The sequence below is a fragment of the Medicago sativa genome, chromosome 5, assembly GCF_051527215.1.
Source record: "Medicago sativa cultivar Bolivia chromosome 5, Bolivia_mono, whole genome shotgun sequence".
NCBI classification, from domain to species: Eukaryota; Viridiplantae; Streptophyta; class Magnoliopsida; order Fabales; family Fabaceae; genus Medicago; species Medicago sativa.
This window is the reverse complement of record NC_140753.1, coordinates 22881699-22903819: the sequence shown is the minus strand read 5'-3', so window position 1 is coordinate 22903819 and position 22121 is coordinate 22881699. Positions and strand designations below refer to the sequence as shown.

The window sequence follows — 22121 nt, the reverse complement described above, 5'->3', positions numbered from 1 at the left end:
TCTTGTCAAATCAAGAAGTGTGCTTTTAATTACGATAATAAACTAAAATTTTCAACAACCAATTTTGTCGAAATTAACTGTATTGTTTTTTAAGGAAAAATTTATTTGTATTTAGAATAGATGCAAAAAGGTAAATAAAACTAGTGAGAGGTCCACTTAAACAATGATATAATGTAAATACTATTACTTACAAAAATGAAAGAAAATTCTCTCATCACAGTTTAGAAGTCAATTTTGTGAAAGTGAAAAATACTATAATACATGCTCCAAAAGGAAGAGTTATAACAACCATCATGTTATCCCTCAAAAAAAAAAAAAAACAACCATCATGTTTGAATGGTACTAAGTACCAACATAACAAATACGTAATACATTGATCAAAAACTTGTAGTAAATTTAAACGGTAACATCGAATGTCAAACTCGAGGATTGCGTTTACTATTTAGTGAATTTAACGTTCAGTATCATACTTCAACAAGGAGGAAGATTTTTTGTAAGGAGCATGTGATTTTTCATGGTATATAATATACTAGTACTAAATATTTAAGCATGACCATCAAAAGGAATGGCGTACCAAAATTTCTTGATCTTGCCTTTAAATTATGCTCAATGTTCAATTTGTTTACACACCAGAGCGACTGAAAATTTGGCAAAACCGAAGAAACAAATAATTTTCTGATCATCAGCTTCTCACTAAAATAAATCCTACTATATAAAAGAAATCATTATAATTTCTGTACTTGATTTCACCCTCCCCTATTGGAGATTCATTACCGCAAACATTTTTGACTGTATATACTCAGTACTTGTGGATATAACTGATTCGAGACCGCATATTATGATGATCATAGAGAGAATCACCATAGTCCAAAGGCTTGATAACTACAGACTCCTTCTCATCCTGTTCCTGCACTGCACCAAATACTATCTCATTGGTTTCCTCACGACTTTCCTCATAGTAAGTGTGAGCGACCGATGAATGATACTGATTACGATAATGATGTTTTTGCTGCTGCTGAAGATCTCCGTCCCATCCGTTATACAGATGTTTTTGTTGTGGTTTCTGTTGTTGCGGCTGCTGCTGAAGATCTCCGTCCCATCCGTTATACAGATGTTTTTGTTGTGGTTGCTGTTGTTGTTGCTGCCGCTGCTGATGAAGATCTCCTTCCCATCCATTGTACACATGTTTTTGTTGTTGCTGCTGCTGATGCTGAAGATCTCCTTCCCATCCATTATAGAGCGCTCGACCTTGCCACAATTGTTGCATTTTTTCGTTGTCTTTAATCATGAAAGGATATGTTTTCTTAGGGGTTGGAGTTCTTGGGTCAATAGAAGGAGGCTCGTCTTCATTTGGAATTACAAAACTTTCTTGCACAGGCCAAGCATTTATTTGCCTTTCGGGTTGATGGAATAAAGGTTGGCTTTGAAATTCATAGCTTTGTGGTTTTTTCCTGAAACCCATTATTTCCACTACTGAGGCCTCAGCATTGGTAAGAAGCTTCCCAATGGATGCAAAGAGACCTTCTTCTTGCTTATAAGATTCGTCTTCTGATGGAATCAAAGGCGGTCTGACAGATTTCAACGGCTTTTGGTATGGACTCGGTGAAAAGTCAGACATTGCTGAGCTCTCAGCCTACAAAAGCATGAGATGAATTATTAGTTGAAGTTTTCTCATGTAATCTGATATCGATTTTATGAACATTAAATTATGCTAGCTTTAGAGAACAAAGGATATGTTTACATTATATGATTATCATTACTATGGCATGTTTTGAGATTTTATAGTTTTCCATGTCATGCAGCTACAATGAGAAGTAACATTCCCTTTTTCTCAAGAAATCAGGATAAATACTGCATATAAACTTATTGAAGTTCTATCAATCATATTTTGTTTTTGGATAACCAACTATCTATCCGATTTATTTATGACTATTCTATGAAGCACCGACATGGGCATAAACACTGGTCACAGACACAAACACACTGGTATAGTTTTTAAAAAGAGAAAGTAATTGAATGTAACCAAATGTGTCGGCGTCGTATCGGACACCGGACACGCCATTGATCTGAGGTGTCAGTGCTATATAGACTATATTTATCTTATTTAATATAATGCAACAGAAAGCAGAGAACTAGACAAGCACTCACATGAGTCATATCCTGAGATGCAACAATTGTACTTAGACGACGCTGCAGCAATGCCAGCATATAACCAAAGAAGCCAGCACCGAGAAGCATTGCAATTCCTGCAGATTGAAGGCATACACTTTTAATATTTAACTAATAAAAACTCTAGAGATAGACTCTGAATAGAATTATTTTATTTACCGAGCGGAAATCCACTTTCGTATTGATAAGCACAGTCATCAAAGCGCAGCTGAATCTCCCTGATGGCTTGATTCCCCCTGTCAATGACAAGTAGGGAACAACTACTTCCAACATAAACCACATCAAAGTCATTAGAAAATTTAGCCTCTTCACTTGGTCCATCGACATGGCCCCCTCCACGGCTTAATTTTCCTCCAGCAATTGTTGTAACCCCTGAAAACAGACATCTTAATTCCTTTTCCATAAAAGAGAAAACAGATATCTTAATTCAATAAAAAGTTCCAACTCCAACTCTGCTGTTCAAAGTAGAACAATGTTTTGATAAACAATGTAATATGTGCTTATAGCATAAGTGCTTAACATATAAGTGCTTATATATAAGTTATTTCTATACAAAAGATATAATATAGTCAAACTGTTTTCATGAGCTATAAGTTGTTTTCATAAGTTATCCTGGAAAGCTTATGGAAATAAGCTGAAAACAGCTTATGGACATGTTGTACGTTGCTTCAATAAGTTAGCCCAAACAATCTTACAAATGCTTATGTCAATAGATAAACTCAAATAAAAATAAGTCAATCCAAACAAACCCTTGAATATAAGTTTGGTGGCCTAAAGCAACATTTACAAGATTTATAAGTTGCCTTGAATTTCTACAAGACAGTTGTGTTCTAGTTTAGGAATCCTATACATATATACACAAATGAAAAAAATGTCTAGAGGAGAAGAGAACCAAAGATTAATCAAAGTATAACAAAATGCTAACCTGAATCGCTAATTTTCCTAATTGCCATATTCATAATATCTGCAACATAGATATTTCCTCGGTCATCAACAGTAATCCCCTTCGGGTGGTTCATCCTAGCCTCTCTTAATTTTCCATCAACGTGTCCAGAATATCCTTCAGCAGATCCTGCCACAAGTTTTGGCCTGCTATCTGCACATTTGCAATGTACATGTTATTTTTCAAGTGCTGAAAGTGCACACATACCAATGGTTTCAAGTGAGGCAGAAAAATCACATTAAGATGCCTTAGATGCAAGGAAATCCAAATGCATGCATAACATAACTATGACTACAATTCTAAACATAACTATGACTCTAAGTGGCATTAGAATACACCAATTGATATTACCAACTACGTGATATGAGTTGTCGTCCCATAACTCATTCATGAACATCATTATGAAACCAAAAAATATGTTTCCAGCAGCCACAAAACCGGTTCGGTCCCAAAAATCAAATCCACCATGTGTCAGGTATACCAGACACATGGACACATAAATATCAGTAATAATTTTTTTAAAAAGTGATTGAATACAATCATTGATGTCGGTGACTTGGTGTCAAATACCGACATATATCGAAAACCAAATACATCACAAAATTGAATTTTTGACGGATTGGTATTACACAATATTACATAGTCTCAAACTTTCAATTCAGAATGTGCTCTCAAAAGTAACTTGTAATTGGAGTAGATATGCGGGCTTTGGATTTGATGAAGTAACATAGTGTTGAAGCAACTTCACGACATCAATATGGTCATCATTATAATACTTGGCTTTGCTTAGTTTCTGACCAACAGTATAAGCAAATATCTCTGGAGCTATTGGTAATGGTGGGCATGACTAAGCCGTATTCTCAAGAAACAACTATTTTTTTTCTTGATGATCTATACTTTTATACTATTAATAAAATGGATACATATTTTTTTTGGCATACCTAATCATTTTCAAACAATTTTACTCTTAAATCCATTATATATCGACGATTCAATTGCTATAACTATGTCTTTGTTTAATTCTCAAATTTAAATAGCTCTGGTTAATCGAATTAATACTATGATTGAGGTTTATAACCATGAACTAGCTACCATATTTTCTTCACATCATATTTATTTATTTATCTTTTATTATTTTTATCAAAAAAAGTGAAAGACAAACATATTAGTGACTTATAAAGTAAACAACTTAAATTCTCCTGATAAACCAATCAATACCCATTACAACTTGCTTGATTCGATTATAAAGCTTGAATCAATTATAAAAGATAAGCATTTTAGAAATCTATGTACCTTGATAAATGTATACTTTATTATTAATTAAAGAAAGATAAAAGCACAATAATATGTCATCAATTTTAAATTAGAAAATCAATTTTGAATATTAGAGAAACTACACACAATTGATTTTCTCAAATTCTCATGAATTAAACATGACTCTTGGAATCATGCATTTCAATAATAAAAAACAACACCAACTACTTGCATGAATCACAAATATATATCTTCATGTATTAAATATGTTCTTTTGATTCTTGCATGTGTCATGCGAGAATTAATATTATATATGTATAAGAAATATAATATTTTCATATGTAAGTCCTAACTCAATTGACAAATATCCAAATTATTATACAAAATATTTGTGGTGTCCTGGGTTCGAATCCGAGATCTTCCATTTATGTAGTTTCATGTGGTGTTTGTCACTTCGTCTACAGGAAAAAAGTGTTTGCAAATTGAAACCCCTGTTAAATTTATGTATGATGTATTTATTAATTTTTAAATAACTGAATTTTTTTTTGTCAAAAAAAAAACTGAATTTTTTTAAATAATCGCATAAAATTTTGTAAGGTTAAATTATTTTATGAAAAACTATAAACTACATCAATTACCACTTTGAAATTAAACGAAGAACATAAACAACTTTTATTATTTATACGACCTCTCATTAGCCTCCGTCTATTCTTTCGCATTCTCTCTCTCTCTCTCTCTCTCTCTCTCTCTCTCTCTCTCTCTCTCTCTCTCTCTCTCTCTCTCTCTCTCTCTCTCTCTCTCTCTCTCTCTCTCTCTCTCTCTCTCTCTCTCTCTCTGTGCATAGATGTGTGTAAAATAAAAAACCTTTTTCAAAAAACAAGGCACCAACAATGTTTACTCTTATAACCCACTTTAGTTGACCTAGTGATATTGGCTTGAGACCTGTGAGTGTGCTCCTCTTCGAGGTCTCTGGTTTGATTCTCTCTGGTGCCAATATGGGTGGGCTAATTTAACTTCTTAAAAAAAAAACAAAACAAAACAATGCATATTCTTAAGCTATCATCATATACTATTATAATTTTGGAACTATTATAAAACTTTTTAGTGCCCCATACATACACACTACTAAAAAATTCGTTTGAAGTGATGGTAGGATTCCGTCGCAAAAAATATGAAAATTCTATCGCAAATGATTTTGTGACGGATTTTATGGCGCTTCCAAAATCCGTAATGATAATAGGCGTCATAGATCATTAGCGAGGGATTTTCTTTTCCGTCACAATTTGGGACGGTTTTCTATCCGTCACAACTTAAACAAAACCATCACTAAACATGACAAAATACCAAACAATCAAACCACAATTTCCATCTCAAATTTCTTCGGGAAAAAATCCGTCACAATTTTTTTAGGTAATATATATGTCGTTGATTTTTTGGAATTTTATGTTATATCATATTACATTCTGTCATTGATATTATGGAATATTGATGTTGCGATGTATTGCATTGGATTCTATCGCTAATGGCAATTAATATATTTTTTATGCTGAATGAAATTAAATGTAGGAAATTTCCCAATTCTTTGTCAAAATACATTTGTAACATTAAACAAGATGAATCACAAGTATAAAAAAACATTTAGAAACTAAAAGACATTGTAACTTTTTTGTTTTGTTGCGTTATCACACTACTTTTGTATCAAAAGACATTGATATCGTATCTAACAGAATATTATTGCATTATACTTGAAACTAAAAGTTACAATCAAAGTCTCAAAATTATATCCTAAATATAAGTATGTGGACACGAAGATGGAAGGATAAGGCGGATCTGAATGCGAAGGTATATTTTAATGACCTTGTGAAAAGACTCCATACTTTAATGGAATTGCTTTGAGAGGAATCCTCCATGAAGTGTTTCATTCAAACTCTGACACTAAATAGAGTAGTTAAAACTTCCAGTCTTTGTCTCGGTCCTCATCTGCCCTGTGAATGAAAGAGTGCAAGTCCTCATCTGCCCCTTGACTACAAGAGTGCAACGATTAATTGAAGCACTGATGATAATAGGAAACCAACCTTTAGTTGAACTGAACTTCCCGAGTAGGAGATCAGTTGCAGGAGTTCATAGGAAGGTGTAACTGACTCTCAGTGGGTTGTCAACTAACTAGTCGCTACCCGCAAAGCTTTTGGTTCAATCCGTTCTGCAGTTCTAGTTTCAATATAGTTGTAAGTGACTCTCAATGAGATATGCTTCCCACTTTCGCTGTAGCTATGGATTCCTGCCTAAATCTACAAAAAAAAAAAACACAAAACAAGCAATATGTTATGAATATTATAAGTGGATGTCCATATAGCAATTAGGTTATTGGGCCATACTATTAGCTTATTGGGCCATATTGTGCTTGCTCCCTAAGTCATTGTATTTCTCTATAAATAGAGCTCATGTGTAACATAATTGTACACTACAAGAGAATAATAGAATCATCTCTTTTCACTTTTCTCCTTCTCTACTTCTCTCTACTTTATTCTTGTTTTCTCCTTCTCTACTTTCGTATAAATTTGGTCTCAATAATCCAATTATATAGAAATGCTTCCATAGTGCTCACTCGTCCGCTCAACAAAATCATCACAAAATTAACTCAACACGGAATCCTTCAACTAACCATCTCATCTCATGAGAAAGATAAAAGTGAAATAAATTAAAAAAAATAGTGCGTTGCAAACACATTAAAGTTTTCCAAATTGAAAATTTTACTTAAGTCTCACTCGAATTATTACGTACTCTTCAATGTGGATTCCCAGTGACCCCTCCAAATTCATACAAGGATAAAAAGTAATTTAACGTAATATAAGAACCTTACTATAAATTATTACCAATATTACAACAATGAATACATAGTATTTTTTTTTTTTTTTTACTATAGTGATGTTAAGAGTCCCACATCAGATATATGATGATCTGACAATGTGTTTATAAGTGGGGGCAATCCTCACCTCAAAAGCCGGTTTTATGTTAGGCCCAACCACCATTTCTAAGATGGTATCAGAGCCTCTTCAAGATCCATTGGGCCACCTACTATCAGGTTTCTGCTATCGGACCACCCACCATTTATGACCACGAACCAAGCCCAATGAATCCTGCTCTTTACCCAAATGGATTTGCTCATTCCCAAAGTAAATTCCCATTTTACCCCTACGCATGTTAACTCACGCTAGTTCAAAATGTAACGTGACTTTAGTCAGGTAGCGTGACTTAACTCACGTTGCGTGACTTAAGTCACGCTAGTGTTAACTAAAACAAAAAGTAGCGTGAGTTAAGTCACACTAGTTTTAACACTAGCGTGAGTTAACTCACGCTGGTTCTGTGCACGAACCAGAACAGACAGACAACAACTACTGCCTTGTTCCCTGTTTATCTTCGTTCCTTCGTTCATTCATACATAGGTACACCATTCATTCATTCAACCAAAACTCATAATTTAGAGATCATGCATTCATTCATTCATAATTTAGAAACACAATTTTAACGAAAATTAACGTAAATGTCATAAATAAGTGCAACCGCGCAAATGTAAATATAGTACAACCAAAATGTCAGGAAAATACTACAAATATCCAAAAAGTCATAAAAACAAGTCCTAAAATAAGACACTACTGCTGCTCCTGGGGACTCCTAGACCTCCTCCTCGGAACCAGCTGCTTCTCAAACACGCTATAATCGGTACGGAGGCCCTCCAAAATGCCGAAGAAGAGTGGATTTGAAACCACCTCTGGAATCTGCATCGCATGCTCCACTCTGCCTCGCATGCTGCTAATGACCTGCAATGGATCGGGAGGATGTCTGGCCCAGTCCTGATCAACAAGAATATCCTGGTAGACAGGTCTCAGCATGATAATGTCAGGCTCTAGAGCAGGGTTGACGATGAGAGGATGGGATACACGGTAGAACCATATAATATATCTATCTGAATGCTTCCAAGGCTCGTCGTCTGGGACCTGGGCACTCCTCTGCTGGTGGGGAACGACATGCAGAGCAAACTCCAAGAAGGCAACATCCATCCTAAGTCCTGGTGTTTTGGGAAGTTTAAAAATGAGGAACTGTGTTGCTGTGTTTTGCTCTTAACTGACTTAACTCACGCAACGTGACTTAACTCGCGCTGCGTGACTTAAGTCACGTTCAAGTTATAACTGGCGTGAGTTAACTCACGCTACGTGAGTTAACTTGCGTAGGGTTATATCCGTCATTTACTTTAGGAATGAGCAACTCCATTTGGGTAAAGAGCAGGACTCAAGCCCAATAGTGCTGGTCGTGAGAGGTTGTGTTAGGCCCAACCATCATTTCTAAGAAGTGAAACATAGTGATCAATGCTGGATCCAAAATAAGTTAGGCCTAGACATGGCAACGGGGCGGGGCGGGGGCGGGTTTTGACACACCCGTCCCCGGACCCGTTTCACACTAACCAGCCCCGCCCCCGCCCCCAGACCCGGCGGGGATATAATCTTTACCCCCAGACCTGCCCCCAACGGGGACGGGTTTCCCAGACCCGCCCCCACCCCCACCCGTGAAAAGTGTAAAAAAATAATTTTTTTTTCAGTAAGCCTATTTTCAAATTTTAGTGGCAAACCAAACCTGTTTCAGTGGCAAAAAAAGCCTATAAAATCATTACAAAAACTTCTAACAAGATAATTAAAACTAAAGCTTCTAACAAGCTTAGAACATCAATTCTGTCTAAATATTATTACAACTCATAACCAATCCAAATTCAAAACCAACAAAACCTCTCATAACATCTAGTTCTTTCTAAATATTATTACAACTCGAAACCAATAGAACAATAAAGGATTCCAAATCATCAAAAGTCACAACAACAAAAGTTCCAATTGAACAAGTTAACTAAAGATCATCATCTTCAAGACGGGAGATTGCAACCGAACTAACGTCACTTATCGGCGGTTCACCTATGTTGAAAAATAAAAGTTAGAATATAAACATTTAACATTTAACTTCATTTGCCATCTAAAACCAATAATTCATAAAATCTATTAGACTCACATAACACTATAAAAGCTAATAGAACAGAACAGAACAGATGATCATTGTCTACTAGATTCTAAGGAAACATTAACATAATGTTATAGGCTTCACTTCCTATACGTGTCATGGCGGTCGAGGGGGAGTCTAAAACCGCATTTCCAAGAATACACTCTATGTATCAAGGCCTAAACATAACATAATCATGGCACGATTCTAAACCGGACGATTAGGGGAATCCTAAGATTGTCATCGGTATCATGTTCTTTACTTGTTCTATTCCATGCCTTAAACTTGTCATATAGCATCTAATGCTCTTGTCCTTAACATGGTCTTGCATGAATCATACTACATGCCATAACATAATCATAAGGAACATAATCGTATTCATATCATGCATATACGTATCTAAGTTCATTCATTAGGTTAGCGTTGAACAAATAATTATCTTGGTTCATTTTACGGGTAGTCCCGGGTGGAGTAACCCCGAGTACAATCCCATACATGACCGATGTACGTACATCGGACTCCCTCGGTGTCGTGCGGGTCCCTTGCGGCTTAAACCGTTCCCCTTAGGTCGAGAACCTCCCGTATCCCCCTGACGTGGATAACAAGAGACACGAGCACCTACGTCTTGTTACTCAGTGACATGCGGGTCCCTTACGGCTTAAATCGTTCTCATAATGAGAACCCCTTGTATCCCTCTGATGTGGATATCAAGAGACATGTCACCTACACTTATTAGTCATAGTCTTGTCGTACGTAAGTCAAACATATACATACTTGCATATTTACCTCGGAACCTTAATCGATCCGATTGGCGGTAACTTACATTATTTCATACTTAACGTGGTGGAGTGAAATAACTTATCAATCCACGACTTATCATGCTAGAAATCTTATTCTTAATCATGTGCGAAGATAACATACTTCGCGTCCTAGTATTCTAGTAATTCTTGCTAACTAGCTAGTTCTCGACGACTATGCCGAGGCTCTAGTTTTTCCTTGCTTATCGTATATCTTGCTACCCGATTCTTATCATATTTCTCTCGTGTACCATGCTTACTAACATGTATAATACTTGCCTCTTTAACATAAGAATCTTGCTTTCCTTGATCATCAATTAGGACCTTGGTTTGAGGGGTTTACATTCGTAAAAAGACATCACGGAGAAAACCGCGTCACGAATCCCCATGCCTGCCTAAAGCGAGCAAAACAATGGGATTTCTCCCTGTCTTACTCGCCTAGGCGAGTGGTTCTGCTGGGGAGGCGAGTGGTAAATCGCCGTGGCGAGTTGGGGGCGAGTAGGACCCCCCATTCGCAGTTCTAGCTCGCTGTGGCGAGTAATAGCTCGCCGTGGCGAGTTAGGACAGTCCAGAACACTTCAAAATGGTATTTTTGACCCAAAAACCTCAAACCAAGTGTCTCTATGTGTTTTGGAACATATTTGATCATTGGAAACTTATAAAACATTCATTTGGCAAGTATAAACATGTTTTGCATGCATGGCAAGAAAAGGGCAACTATCACAATACATAATCCTAAACTTTTCATATTTTTCATAATAAACTAACATGGCATAATCATGATCCCAAAGGGTGGGGAGTCTATCTATGGAACTCACCTAATCATAATCTTAAAGCAACTCCAAGCTCCAAGCTCAAACATGCCCAAAACCTTAGTTTTGCTCCATTTTGCTTCCTTGCTCAACCATTCAAACTTGCCATCCTTTTCTTGCAAATCAAGACACTATTTCAAGCTCAAAACCATACTCCAACATTACCCTCAAACACATATTCAAAACTTGAAATCAAAAGGAATTCTTGGTAAGGAAGGATAGAGATATTAATCCACTCAAACTTAATATTATTACCTTAATCATGTGGAGACCATACCTTGTACCAATTTAGAAACCATCTTCACCATACATCAAACCCTAGTTTTCCAATCTCTTCTTCAAGAGGAGAAAATAGAAGAATCAAACACAATAAAGGAACAAGTTTGGAACTTACCATGTGAGGATGGAGTGTCATGAAAGATTGGTGAAGAGAGAAAGAGATTCCAACAAAACTATAGCTTCATGAGAGGTGATAGGGAAGAAATCAAGCATGATACAAGCTTCCCTTAGCTTATAATATTCATGGAGGGACATACTTTAGAAGCTTGCCATGGGAGGAAGAAGATTTGAAAAGGATGATGGAGAGAAGGAGAGGATGTTGGCGTGAAAGAAGAAAGGGAAGGGAGAGAAGTTCCCAACTTCAACCCTAGAGAGAGAAAGAAAAAGGATTATGAAGATATTTTTGGTTCTAAAACATATAAATATCTCTTAATCGTGCAATTACCAAAATGCCCTTGCCTTAAGCGTATTTATTTCGTCTCTGGTACTTTATCCGTATTAAGCTGACATATCATGAATTATTTCCATTAACTTACTTTTCCATAAAATATTTCCTCTGGCACAATTTACGGGTAAAATACCGATACTGTCAGGCGGGATATTACATTCTACCCCCCTTAAAAAAAATTTCGTCCTCGAAATTTAGAGATCGACTACTAATCATCATGACAAAACTTTCCATCCCAGGTCAGAGCCATATATTTCTATTCATTCAAATCCAAGAAGTTCATCATTGCTTGTGTTTCGTTTTGTTTCTTGATTCACATACATAAGCATATAGCTTTCTCAATCTTAATATCCCTCAGAAATTAGAGTTAACTTGTTACATCATGATTTAGAACTTTCCTTGGTACACATAGACGTATTGTCTCAGACTCGTATCTTACCTGCTTAACATACACCTTTCATAAATGTATCTTATCATAAACATGAACAATCAGGATTTGCCTTTTAACTGGAGTCCTGCCGAAAACCAGGTTTGCCCTGCAGTGCTTACTTGTAACTTTGAATCATCTTTCCATGCATACATAATCTTATCGGGTAAATGTATATTTCCTACATCAGTTTACTTACTGTACTTCTAGACACATGTTTCTTACTTGTATTACTCATGTAAACGATTTCATGAATCTTTTATCTCTTTTCAGAACCTTAGGAAATCTTTCGACTTCATTGCAATCTCATTGCATTCTTATCGCATCCGAACTAATGGGTAACTCATATTGCCTGACCTGAAAAAGTGAAATCAACTAGCCACTTCATCTGACAATCTAATAACCAACGTTGCGGTTCACATGCTTTTGAAACTTCTAACATATCCACTTGCACATACATCGTATACTCTTAATACACTTCCGTGTATCCTACATGATATTGACTTCATACGAATATTGTCGTTCCAATAGCATGGGCATTCTTTCAAGTGACGTCTCTTGTTAAATGATAATGATACGCGTTCTAAAATCTTTCTTAAAGAAATTTTTCTTAAACTTTGGTATTCGGGTTCTTGGAACGAATGTACACATGACTAAAAAGGTTTTATCATTTCCAAAACTGATTGTGTAATGGTACTACAGAACCACCAGACGAGTTTCTATATATTGAAAAAGATTTAACAACTCGCCCCAAACTTGTCCACGACAAGTTGGTTCTGAAGCTTGTACGTCTTAAGTGAGATTACTTACGACGTATCTTATTAGTTTTGAAAATGTAAAATTTCATGAGTTAAAAATAAGTATCGTTCCCAAGTTCCTAAATACCAATCTTAGCTTTAAAAGTTATAAAATCATGGCTTGAAATGTCTTAACAAGTATCATTTTCACTCAACAAGTATTTCATACAAGAGTATGAATCTCATTGCACATCACTTAAAAGTTGCTTCTCTCTCATGATAACTTGCTTACATATCCGTAGGAAATCCTTGAATCTCTTGACATTAACATTGTTCCTCTTCTTCGGAACACTAAACTTGATTCTTTACTTGAGTCGCAAGTTAAACCTTCTGAATCTTACAAGTTTTCCATATTTCATGATTACCGATTAACTTTCATGGCGCTACTCTGATTCCCTCCGGTTGGCTTAAACAATTACTATAATCCATTAAAGCAATTGAGGCTTCAATTCATGCTTATCACTTGATTACTTACTTCTTGAGAACTTCCATGTTGCAACCAACATCACCACCTTACACTTGCCTTGTAAATTCAAAACTCGTAATAACTTATCTTATACTCATAATACATGACTTGGGGGTAATCCTTACGTTCTAGCTGGTTGCATTTATCATACATATCATACTTGAACTTATTTCCGAGTGAACTCGAATTCTTTGACAAACTCATCTTACACTTGGATATATTTTTCTTGAACATCTAATCTTTGTACCTTCACATTCTCGCATACTATATTTTGCTTAATCATACCAATGCTTGCTCGTTGATTTTTCCTTTAAGAAAACTTCATAAAATAGCGCATGGGTCATTGACGTTGATGATTTTCTACTTTATAAATATATATCAAGTTTAGGCCCCGGCCATTGCTTCGGGAATCATAGAACGAGTTGATAACACATACGTGTCACCAAACCTAGACTCTAATGAGTCTAGCCCGCTCTACAAGTGTCGTAGCAACCCGGTTCCTAAAAAATTTCCTATGAATTTTTTTTTTCAAATGTCAACTTCAATCACCCATAGGCACAAATCTTTCTAAAATTATTTAAACTTTATATTTCAACATCATATCGAGCCTTAGCAAGTCAATTAAGCAAAACATAGATTCGAGAGATACGTCATAATTCTGAGAACCTTGTGTTTCCCATAACTTGCACCGCTTTAACTTCTTTCTTCATACCTTCACATCTATGACTTCCGTATCAATACCGAAACTTCCAATCTCTTGATCTGAGCTCTTTCTTGACTCTTGACACATTAACTTCCAAAGCTACCCTAAACCATATCGATTTCGTTGATCGTTGCCTATGCCTTTTTCCTTGAAAATCTTAGGAGATGATATGCATTCGTTACTTGATGTCATAAAAGATTATTGTGAGGACATCTCACTAATAGTCATTGCAAACCTTTGGAACGAACGGGTAAATTTCATAAAAACGGAAAATTTCATTCCAAGTTCGCTATGGATGAGTTTCTCCAACTATATTATTTTTTTTCTCAAGTAACCAATGCACATCATTCATTCCTAGCATCGCAAAACATTCTATAACATTTGCATGGCAACATCAACCTTTTCGATACAATTCTTGGCACGTCGGAAATCAATGCCTTAATCCTGATAACATAAAACTTTCTCTTGAATCCTTAATTTCCTCCACTACGAATAGCTTACTTCTTTACGTTGCCACTTACGCAACTTGACAAACCTTCATGTCCTTAACTTCATTTACATATTGCTATTCCTGAGAGCCTGCTGACTCCGTCAACATATGTACACCTCTTACTACCTTGTAGCCTTGTACCGACATTCCAAAACATCATAAACCCGTTCCAACAACAACTCTTACCGAAACTTTCGGTCATGGTTAGATACATATATCCAACTTCTTCTCTTTCGGGGACACGGAGTATTATTATCATCTTACCCGACATTGTCGGAACATCCCTTCTTAACATGCCTTACATTCCCGGTGGATTCACACTTCCACTTGATTAGTTCACCGGCCACCTTTTGGCACGATCAACTACTTCATCCCATACTTCGTTCCTCCTGGGTCCTATTCCGCTCTCAGGCATCCATTCTAATCGTTGAATGCTAATTTGAGTTGATCAGGCTCAACTAACAACAACAACTAGAACATTTACCCGGAACCCAATGGTCCCACTACCTTAGTTGTAATTTAATGACCCAAGGCACGGTCTGAATCGACCTGCTCTGATACCAAATGTAACACCCATACTAGACGTATCTAGAAAGTCTAGCACGCGCGTTGAATTTAGTATTGGATACATTAAAATATACAACATAAAAACTTCGAATGAATTTATATACCACAAAACACGTTCGTACAATAACAATACATCACATAATATCTTATCTAAAATAAATACATCCTTGAGATCCATATTCTTCACGCTTCAGGTACGAACGAGCTCTTGCTGAAAATCCATTCGGTTACTAGCTTGCCATCCATCCTGATAATCTGAAACAAATAAGGATTGGGATGAGACATAATGTCTCAGTGAGTTCCCCTAAATCCTAGGCTATAGGCAACCTCAAGGGAAAACCTACGGTCACCACGTGTCTACATTACAACCTGACGGTTGATTATACGTGTGTGGGGACTTGCATACTTAGACGGTAGTGCATACTAGAGCCGTCATAGTTTTATCTTATCTTGTTATAGGCTTCACTTCCAATACGTGTCATGGCGGTCGAGGGGGAGTCTAAAACCGCATTTCCAAGAATACACTCTATGTATCAAGGCCTAAACATAACATAATCATGGCACGATTCTAAACCGGACGATTAGGGGAATCCTAAGATCGTCATCGGTATCATGTTCTTTACTTGTTCTATTCCATGCCTTAAACTTGTCATATAGCATCTAATGCTCTTGTCCTTAACATGGTCTTGCATGAATCATACTACATGCCATAACATAATCATAAGGAACATAATCGTATTCATATCATGCATATACGTATCTAAGTTCATTCATTAGGTTAGCGTTGAACAAACAATTATCTTGGTTCATTTTACGGGTAGTCCCGGGTGGAGTAACCCCGAGTACAATCCCATACATGACCGATGTACGTACATCGGACTCCCTCGGTGTCGTGCGGGTCCCTTGCGGCTTAAACCGTTCCCCTTAGGTCGAGAACCTCCCGTATCCCCCTGGCGTGGATAACAAGAGACACGAGCACCTACGTCTTGTTACTCAGTGACATGCGGGTCCCTTACGGCTTAAATCGTTCTCATAATGAGAACCCCTTGTATCCCCCTGATGTGGATATCAAGATACATGTCACCTACACTTATTAGTCATAGTCTTGTCGTACGTAAGTCAAACATATACATACTTGCATATTTACCTCGGAACCTTAATCGATCCGATTGGCGGTAACTTACACTATTTCATACTTAACGTGGTGGAGTGAAATAACTTATCAATCCACGACTTATCATGCTAGAAATCTTATTCTTAATCATGTGCGAAGATAACATACTTCGCGTCCTAGTATTCTAGTAATTCTTGCTAACTAGCTAGTTCTCGACGACTATGCCGAGGCTCTAGTTTTTCCTTGCTTATCGTATATCTTGCTACCCGATTCTTATCATATTTCTCTCGTGTACCATGCTTACTAACATGTATAATACTTGCCTCTTTAACATAAGAATCTTGCTTTCCTTGATCATCAATTAGGACCTTGGTTTGAGGGGTTTACATTCGTAAAAAGACATCACGGAGAAAACCGCGTCACGAATCCCCATGCCTGCCTAAAGCGAGCAAAACAATGGGATTTCTCCCTGTCTTACTCGCCTAGGCGAGTGGTTCTGCTGGGGAGGCGAGTGGTAACTCGCCGTGGCGAGTTGGGGGCGAGTAGGACCCCCCATTCGCAGTTCTAGCTCGCTGTGGCGAGTAATAGCTCGCCGTGGCGAGTTAGGACAGTCCAGAACACTTAAAAATGGTATTTTTGACCCAAAAACCTCAAACCAATGTCTCTATGTGTTTTGGAACATATTTGATCATTGGAAACTTATAAAACATTCATTTGGCAAGTATAAACATGTTTTGCATGCATGGCAAGAAAAGGGCAACTATCACAATACATAATCCTAAACTTTTCATATTTTTCATAATAAACTAACATGGCATAATCATGATCCCAAAGGGTGGGGAGTCTATCTATGGAACTCACCTAATCATAATCTTAAAGCAACTCCAAGCTCCAAGCTCAAACATGCCCAAAACCTTAGTTTTGCTCCCTTTTGCTTCCTTGCTCAACCATTCAAACTTGCCATCCTTTTCTTGCAAATCAAGACACTATTTCAAGCTCAAAACCATACTCCAACATTACCCTCAAACACATATTCAAAACTTGAAATCAAAAGGAATTCTTGGTAAGGAAGGATAGAGATATTAATCCACTCAAACTTAATATTATTACCTTAATCATGTGGAGACCATACCTTGTACCAATTTAGAAACCATCTTCACCATACATCAAACCCTAGTTTTCCAATCTCTTCTTCAAGAGGAGAAAATAGAAGAATCAAACACAATACATACTTCCTTAATCTTAATTGACCATAAAGGAACAAGTTTGGAACTTACCATGTGAGGATGGAGTGTCATGAAAGATTGGTGAAGAGAGAAAGAGATTCCAACAAAACTATAGCTTCATGAGAGGTGATAGGGAAGAAATCAAGCATGATACAAGCTTCCCTTAGCTTATAATATTCATGGAGGGACATACTTTAGAAGCTTGCCATGGGAGGAAGAAGATTTGAAAAGGTTGATGGAGAGAAGGAGAGGATGTTGGCGTGAAAGAAGAAAGGGAAGGGAGAGAAGTTCCCAACTTCAACCCTAGAGAGAGAAAGAAAAAGGATTATGAAGATATTTTTGGTTCTAAAACATATAAATATCTCTTAATCGTGCAATTACCAAAATGCCCTTGCCTTAAGCGTATTTATTTCGTCTCTGATACTTTATCCGTATTAAGCTGACATATCATGAATTATTTCCATTAACTTACTTTTCCATAAAATATTTCCTCTGGCACAATTTACGGGTAAAATACCGATACTGTCAGGCGGGATATTACATATATATACACCCATTTCTTCGATGTCATAATCAGGGTCTCCCCATATGCAGCCGCAAAACCCTAAAATGGATGAACCTTTCTACGTGAGATTACCCAATTCCGTTCTTAAATGGATAAATGCAAACTTATCACACTCGACTTTAAAAGGTTAGTCCTACATTATTAATTTTCATTTTTTATCTTTGAAACATATAATTATTCTGATTTTTAATTCCTTTGTTATTATTTCAACAGAAATTGAGAGGCAGAACATAATTAACCATACAATTTCAGAGGAAATAGAGTTGAAGCTACATGGATCAGTGGTAATTAACTTAATTGCATTTGAATTAATTAGTTATCTACAATTTCGTAATTAAACTGAATTTTTCTCATGGATAATTTATTACTTTCTAGTGGGCATCAGTTTGGTCCGGTTCGGGTTCAAACCAACGGGTCGTATATCTAAGCCCAAATTGAATACTAAATCTTGCATATTTTGGACCATTTTACCATTCAAAAGTGATATATTTTTTAATTAAAAAACTACCCTATTTTACCCTATTGGACAAAAAAAAATCAAGATTTATTAAATAGAGAGACCAAAGAGTTGATGTTTAAAATAAATTTAGTAAAAGTTCATACTTAAGATAAAGGGACCAAAAAAATGATGGGCCACACCTATAATAAGTCAAGTGCAAAAGTTTCGTTTTTATCAAAAGCCCATAGGATAGCGCCACCTTATATTGAATTACATGTGTAACAGTATATATATATACACCCATTTCTTCGATGTCATAATCAGGGTCTCCCCATATGCAGCCGCAAAACCCTAAAATGGATGAACCTTTCTACGTGAGATTACCCAATTCCGTTCTTAAATGGATAAATGCAAACTTATCACACTCGACTTTAAAAGGTTAGTCCTACATTATTAATTTTCATTTTTTATCTTTGAAACATATAATTATTCTGATTTTTAATTCCTTTGTTATTATTTCAACAGAAATTGAGAGGCAGAACATAATTAACCATACAATTTCAGAGGAAATAGAGTTGAAGCTACATGGATCAGTGGTAATTAACTTAATTGCATTTGAATTAATTAGTTATCTACAATTTCGTAATTAAACTGAATTTTTCTCATGGATAATTTATTACTTTCTAGTGGGCATCAGTTTGGTCCGGTTCGGGTTCAAACCAACGGGTCGTATATCTAAGCCCAAATTGAATACTAAATCTTGCATATTTTGGACCATTTTACCATTCAAAAGTGATATATTTTTTAATTAAAAAACTACCCTATTTTACCCTATTTGACAAAAAAAAATCAAGATTTATTAAATAGAGAGACCAAAGAGTTGATGTTTAAAATAAATTTAGTAAAAGTTCATACTTAAGATAAAGGGACCAAAAAAATGATGGGCCACACCTATAATAAGTCAAGTGCAAAAGTTTCGTTTTTATCAAAAGCCCATAGGATAGCGCCACCTTATATTGAATTACATGTGTAACAGTATATATATATACACCCATTTCTTCGATGTCATAATCAGGGTCTCCCCATATGCAGCCGCAAAACCCTAAAATGGATGAACCTTTCTACGTGAGATTACCCAATTCCGTTCTTAAATGGATAAATGCAAACTTATCACACTCGACTTTAAAAGGTTAGTCCTACATTATTAATTTTCATTTTTTATCTTTGAAACATATAATTATTCTGATTTTTAATTCCTTTGTTATTATTTCAACAGAAATTGAGAGGCAGAACATAATTAACCATACAATTTCAGAGGAAATAGAGTTGAAGCTACATGGATCAGTGGTAATTAACTTAATTGCATTTGAATTAATTAGTTATCTACAATTTCGTAATTAAACTGAATTTTTCTCATGGATAATTTATTACTTTCTAGTGGGCATCAGTTTGGTCCGGTTCGGGTTCAAACCAACGGGTCGTATATCTAAGCCCAAATTGAATACTAAATCTTGCATATTTTGGACCATTTTACCATTCAAAAGTGATATATTTTTTAATTAAAAAACTACCCTATTTTACCCTATTTGACAAAAAAAAATCAAGATTTATTAAATAGAGAGACCAAAGAGTTGATGTTTAAAATAAATTTAGTAAAAGTTCATACTTAAGATAAAGGGACCAAAAAAATGATGGGCCACACCTATAATAAGTCAAGTGCAAAAGTTTCGTTTTTATCAAAAGCCCATAGGATAGCGCCACCTTATATTGAATTACATGTGTAACAGTATATATATATATACACCCATTTCTTCGATGTCATAATCAGGGTCTCCCCATATGCAGCCGCAAAACCCTAAAATGGATGAACCTTTCTACGTGAGATTACCCAATTCCGTTCTTAAATGGATAAATGCAAACTTATCACACTCGACTTTAAAAGGTTAGTCCTACATTATTAATTTTCATTTTTTATCTTTGAAACATATAATTATTCTGATTTTTAATTCCTTTGTTATTATTTCAACAGAAATTGAGAGGCAGAACATAATTAACCATACAATTTCAGAGGAAATAGAGTTGAAGCTACATGGATCAGTGGTAATTAACTTAATGGCATTTGAATTAATTAGTTATCTACAACTTCATAATTAAACTGAATTTTTCTCATGGATAATTTGTTACTTTCTAGTGGGCATCAGTTTGGTCCGGTTCGGGTTCAAACCAACGGGTCGTATATCTAAGCCCAAATTGAATACTAAATCTTGCATATTTTGAACCATTTTACCATTCAAAAGTGATATATTTTTTAATTAAAAACCTACCCTATTTTACCCTATTGGACAAAAAAAAATCAAGATTTATTAAATAGAGAGACCAAAGAGTTGATGTTTAAAATAAATTTAGTAAAAGTTCATACTTAAGATAAAGGGACCAAAAAAAATGATGGGCCACACCTATAATAAGTCAAGTGCAAAAGTTTCGTTTTTATCAAAAGCCCATAGGATAGCGCCACCTTATATTGAATTACATGTGTAACAGTATATATATATACACCCATTTCTTCGATGTCATAATCAGGGTCTCCCCATATGCAGCCGCAAAACCCTAAAATGGATGAACCTTTCTACGTGAGATTACCCAATTCCGTTCTTAAATGGATAAATGCAAACTTATCACACTCGACTTTAAAAGGTTAGTCCTACATTATTAATTTTCATTTTTTATCTTTGAAACATATAATTATTCTGATTTTTAATTCCTTTGTTATTATTTCAACAGAAATTGAGAGGTAGAACATAATTAACCATACAATTTCAGAGGAAATAGAGTTGAAGCTACATGGATCAGTGGTAATTAACTTAATTGCATTTGAATTAATTAGTTATCTACAACTTCATAATTAAACTGAATTTTTCTCATGGATAATTTATTACTTTCTAGTGGGCATCAGTTTGGTCCGGTTCGGGTTCAAACCAACGGGTCGTATATCTAAGCCCAAATTGAATACTAAATCTTGCATATTTTGAACCATTTTACCATTCAAAAGTGATATATTTTTTAATTAAAAACCTACCCTATTTTACCCTATTGGACAAAAAAAAATCAAGATTTATTAAATAGAGAGACCAAAGAGTTGATGTTTAAAATAAATTTAGTAAAAGTTCATACTTAAGATAAAGGGACCAAAAAAAATGATGGGCCACACCTATAATAAGTCAAGTGCAAAAGTTTCGTTTTTATCAAAAGCCCATAGGATAGCGCCACCTTATATTGAATTACATGTGTAACAGTATATATATATACACCCATTTCTTCGATGTCATAATCAGGGTCTCCCCATATGCAGCCGCAAAACCCTAAAATGGATGAACCTTTCTACGTGAGATTACCCAATTCCGTTCTTAAATGGATAAATGCAAACTTATCACACTCGACTTTAAAAGGTTAGTCCTACATTATTAATTTTCATTTTTTATCTTTGAAACATATAATTATTCTGATTTTTAATTCCTTTGTTATTATTTCAACAGAAATTGAGAGGCAGAACATAATTAACCATACAATTTCAGAGGAAATAGAGTT

The 22121-nt window shown here is 35.6% G+C and overlaps 1 protein-coding gene across 1 annotated transcript; it reads right to left on the bottom strand.

Moving 5' to 3' along the window:
- Nucleotides 1–571: 571 nt before the first annotated feature.
- LOC146921091 (uncharacterized) lies at nucleotides 572–3602 on the bottom strand. Its single transcript, XM_085711241.1, has 5 exons — nucleotides 3464–3602; nucleotides 3095–3265; nucleotides 2329–2541; nucleotides 2149–2246; nucleotides 572–1633 (listed from the first exon to the last, which is right to left on the bottom strand). The coding sequence occupies exons 1-5, from the start codon at nucleotides 3600–3602 to the stop codon at nucleotides 800–802; spliced, it is 1455 nt and encodes a 484-aa protein (XP_085567367.1). The 3' UTR covers nucleotides 572–799.
- Nucleotides 3603–22121: the final 18519 nt, after the last annotated feature.

What these genes read in the sequence shown, in the direction of transcription:
- LOC146921091 (XM_085711241.1), bottom strand. Translation starts at nt 3,602, where the DNA reads ATGTGTCTGGTATACCTGACACATGGTGGATTTGATTTTTGGGACCGA. An exon ending in CAACTCATATCACGTAGTTG is followed by an intron (nt 3,266 to 3,463) that starts GTAATATCAATT and finishes GCAAATGTGCAG; the next exon opens with ATAGCAGGCCAAAACTTGTG. An exon ending in TAGGAAAATTAGCGATTCAG is followed by an intron (nt 2,542 to 3,094) that starts GTTAGCATTTTG and finishes GTCTGTTTTCAG; the next exon opens with GGGTTACAACAATTGCTGGA.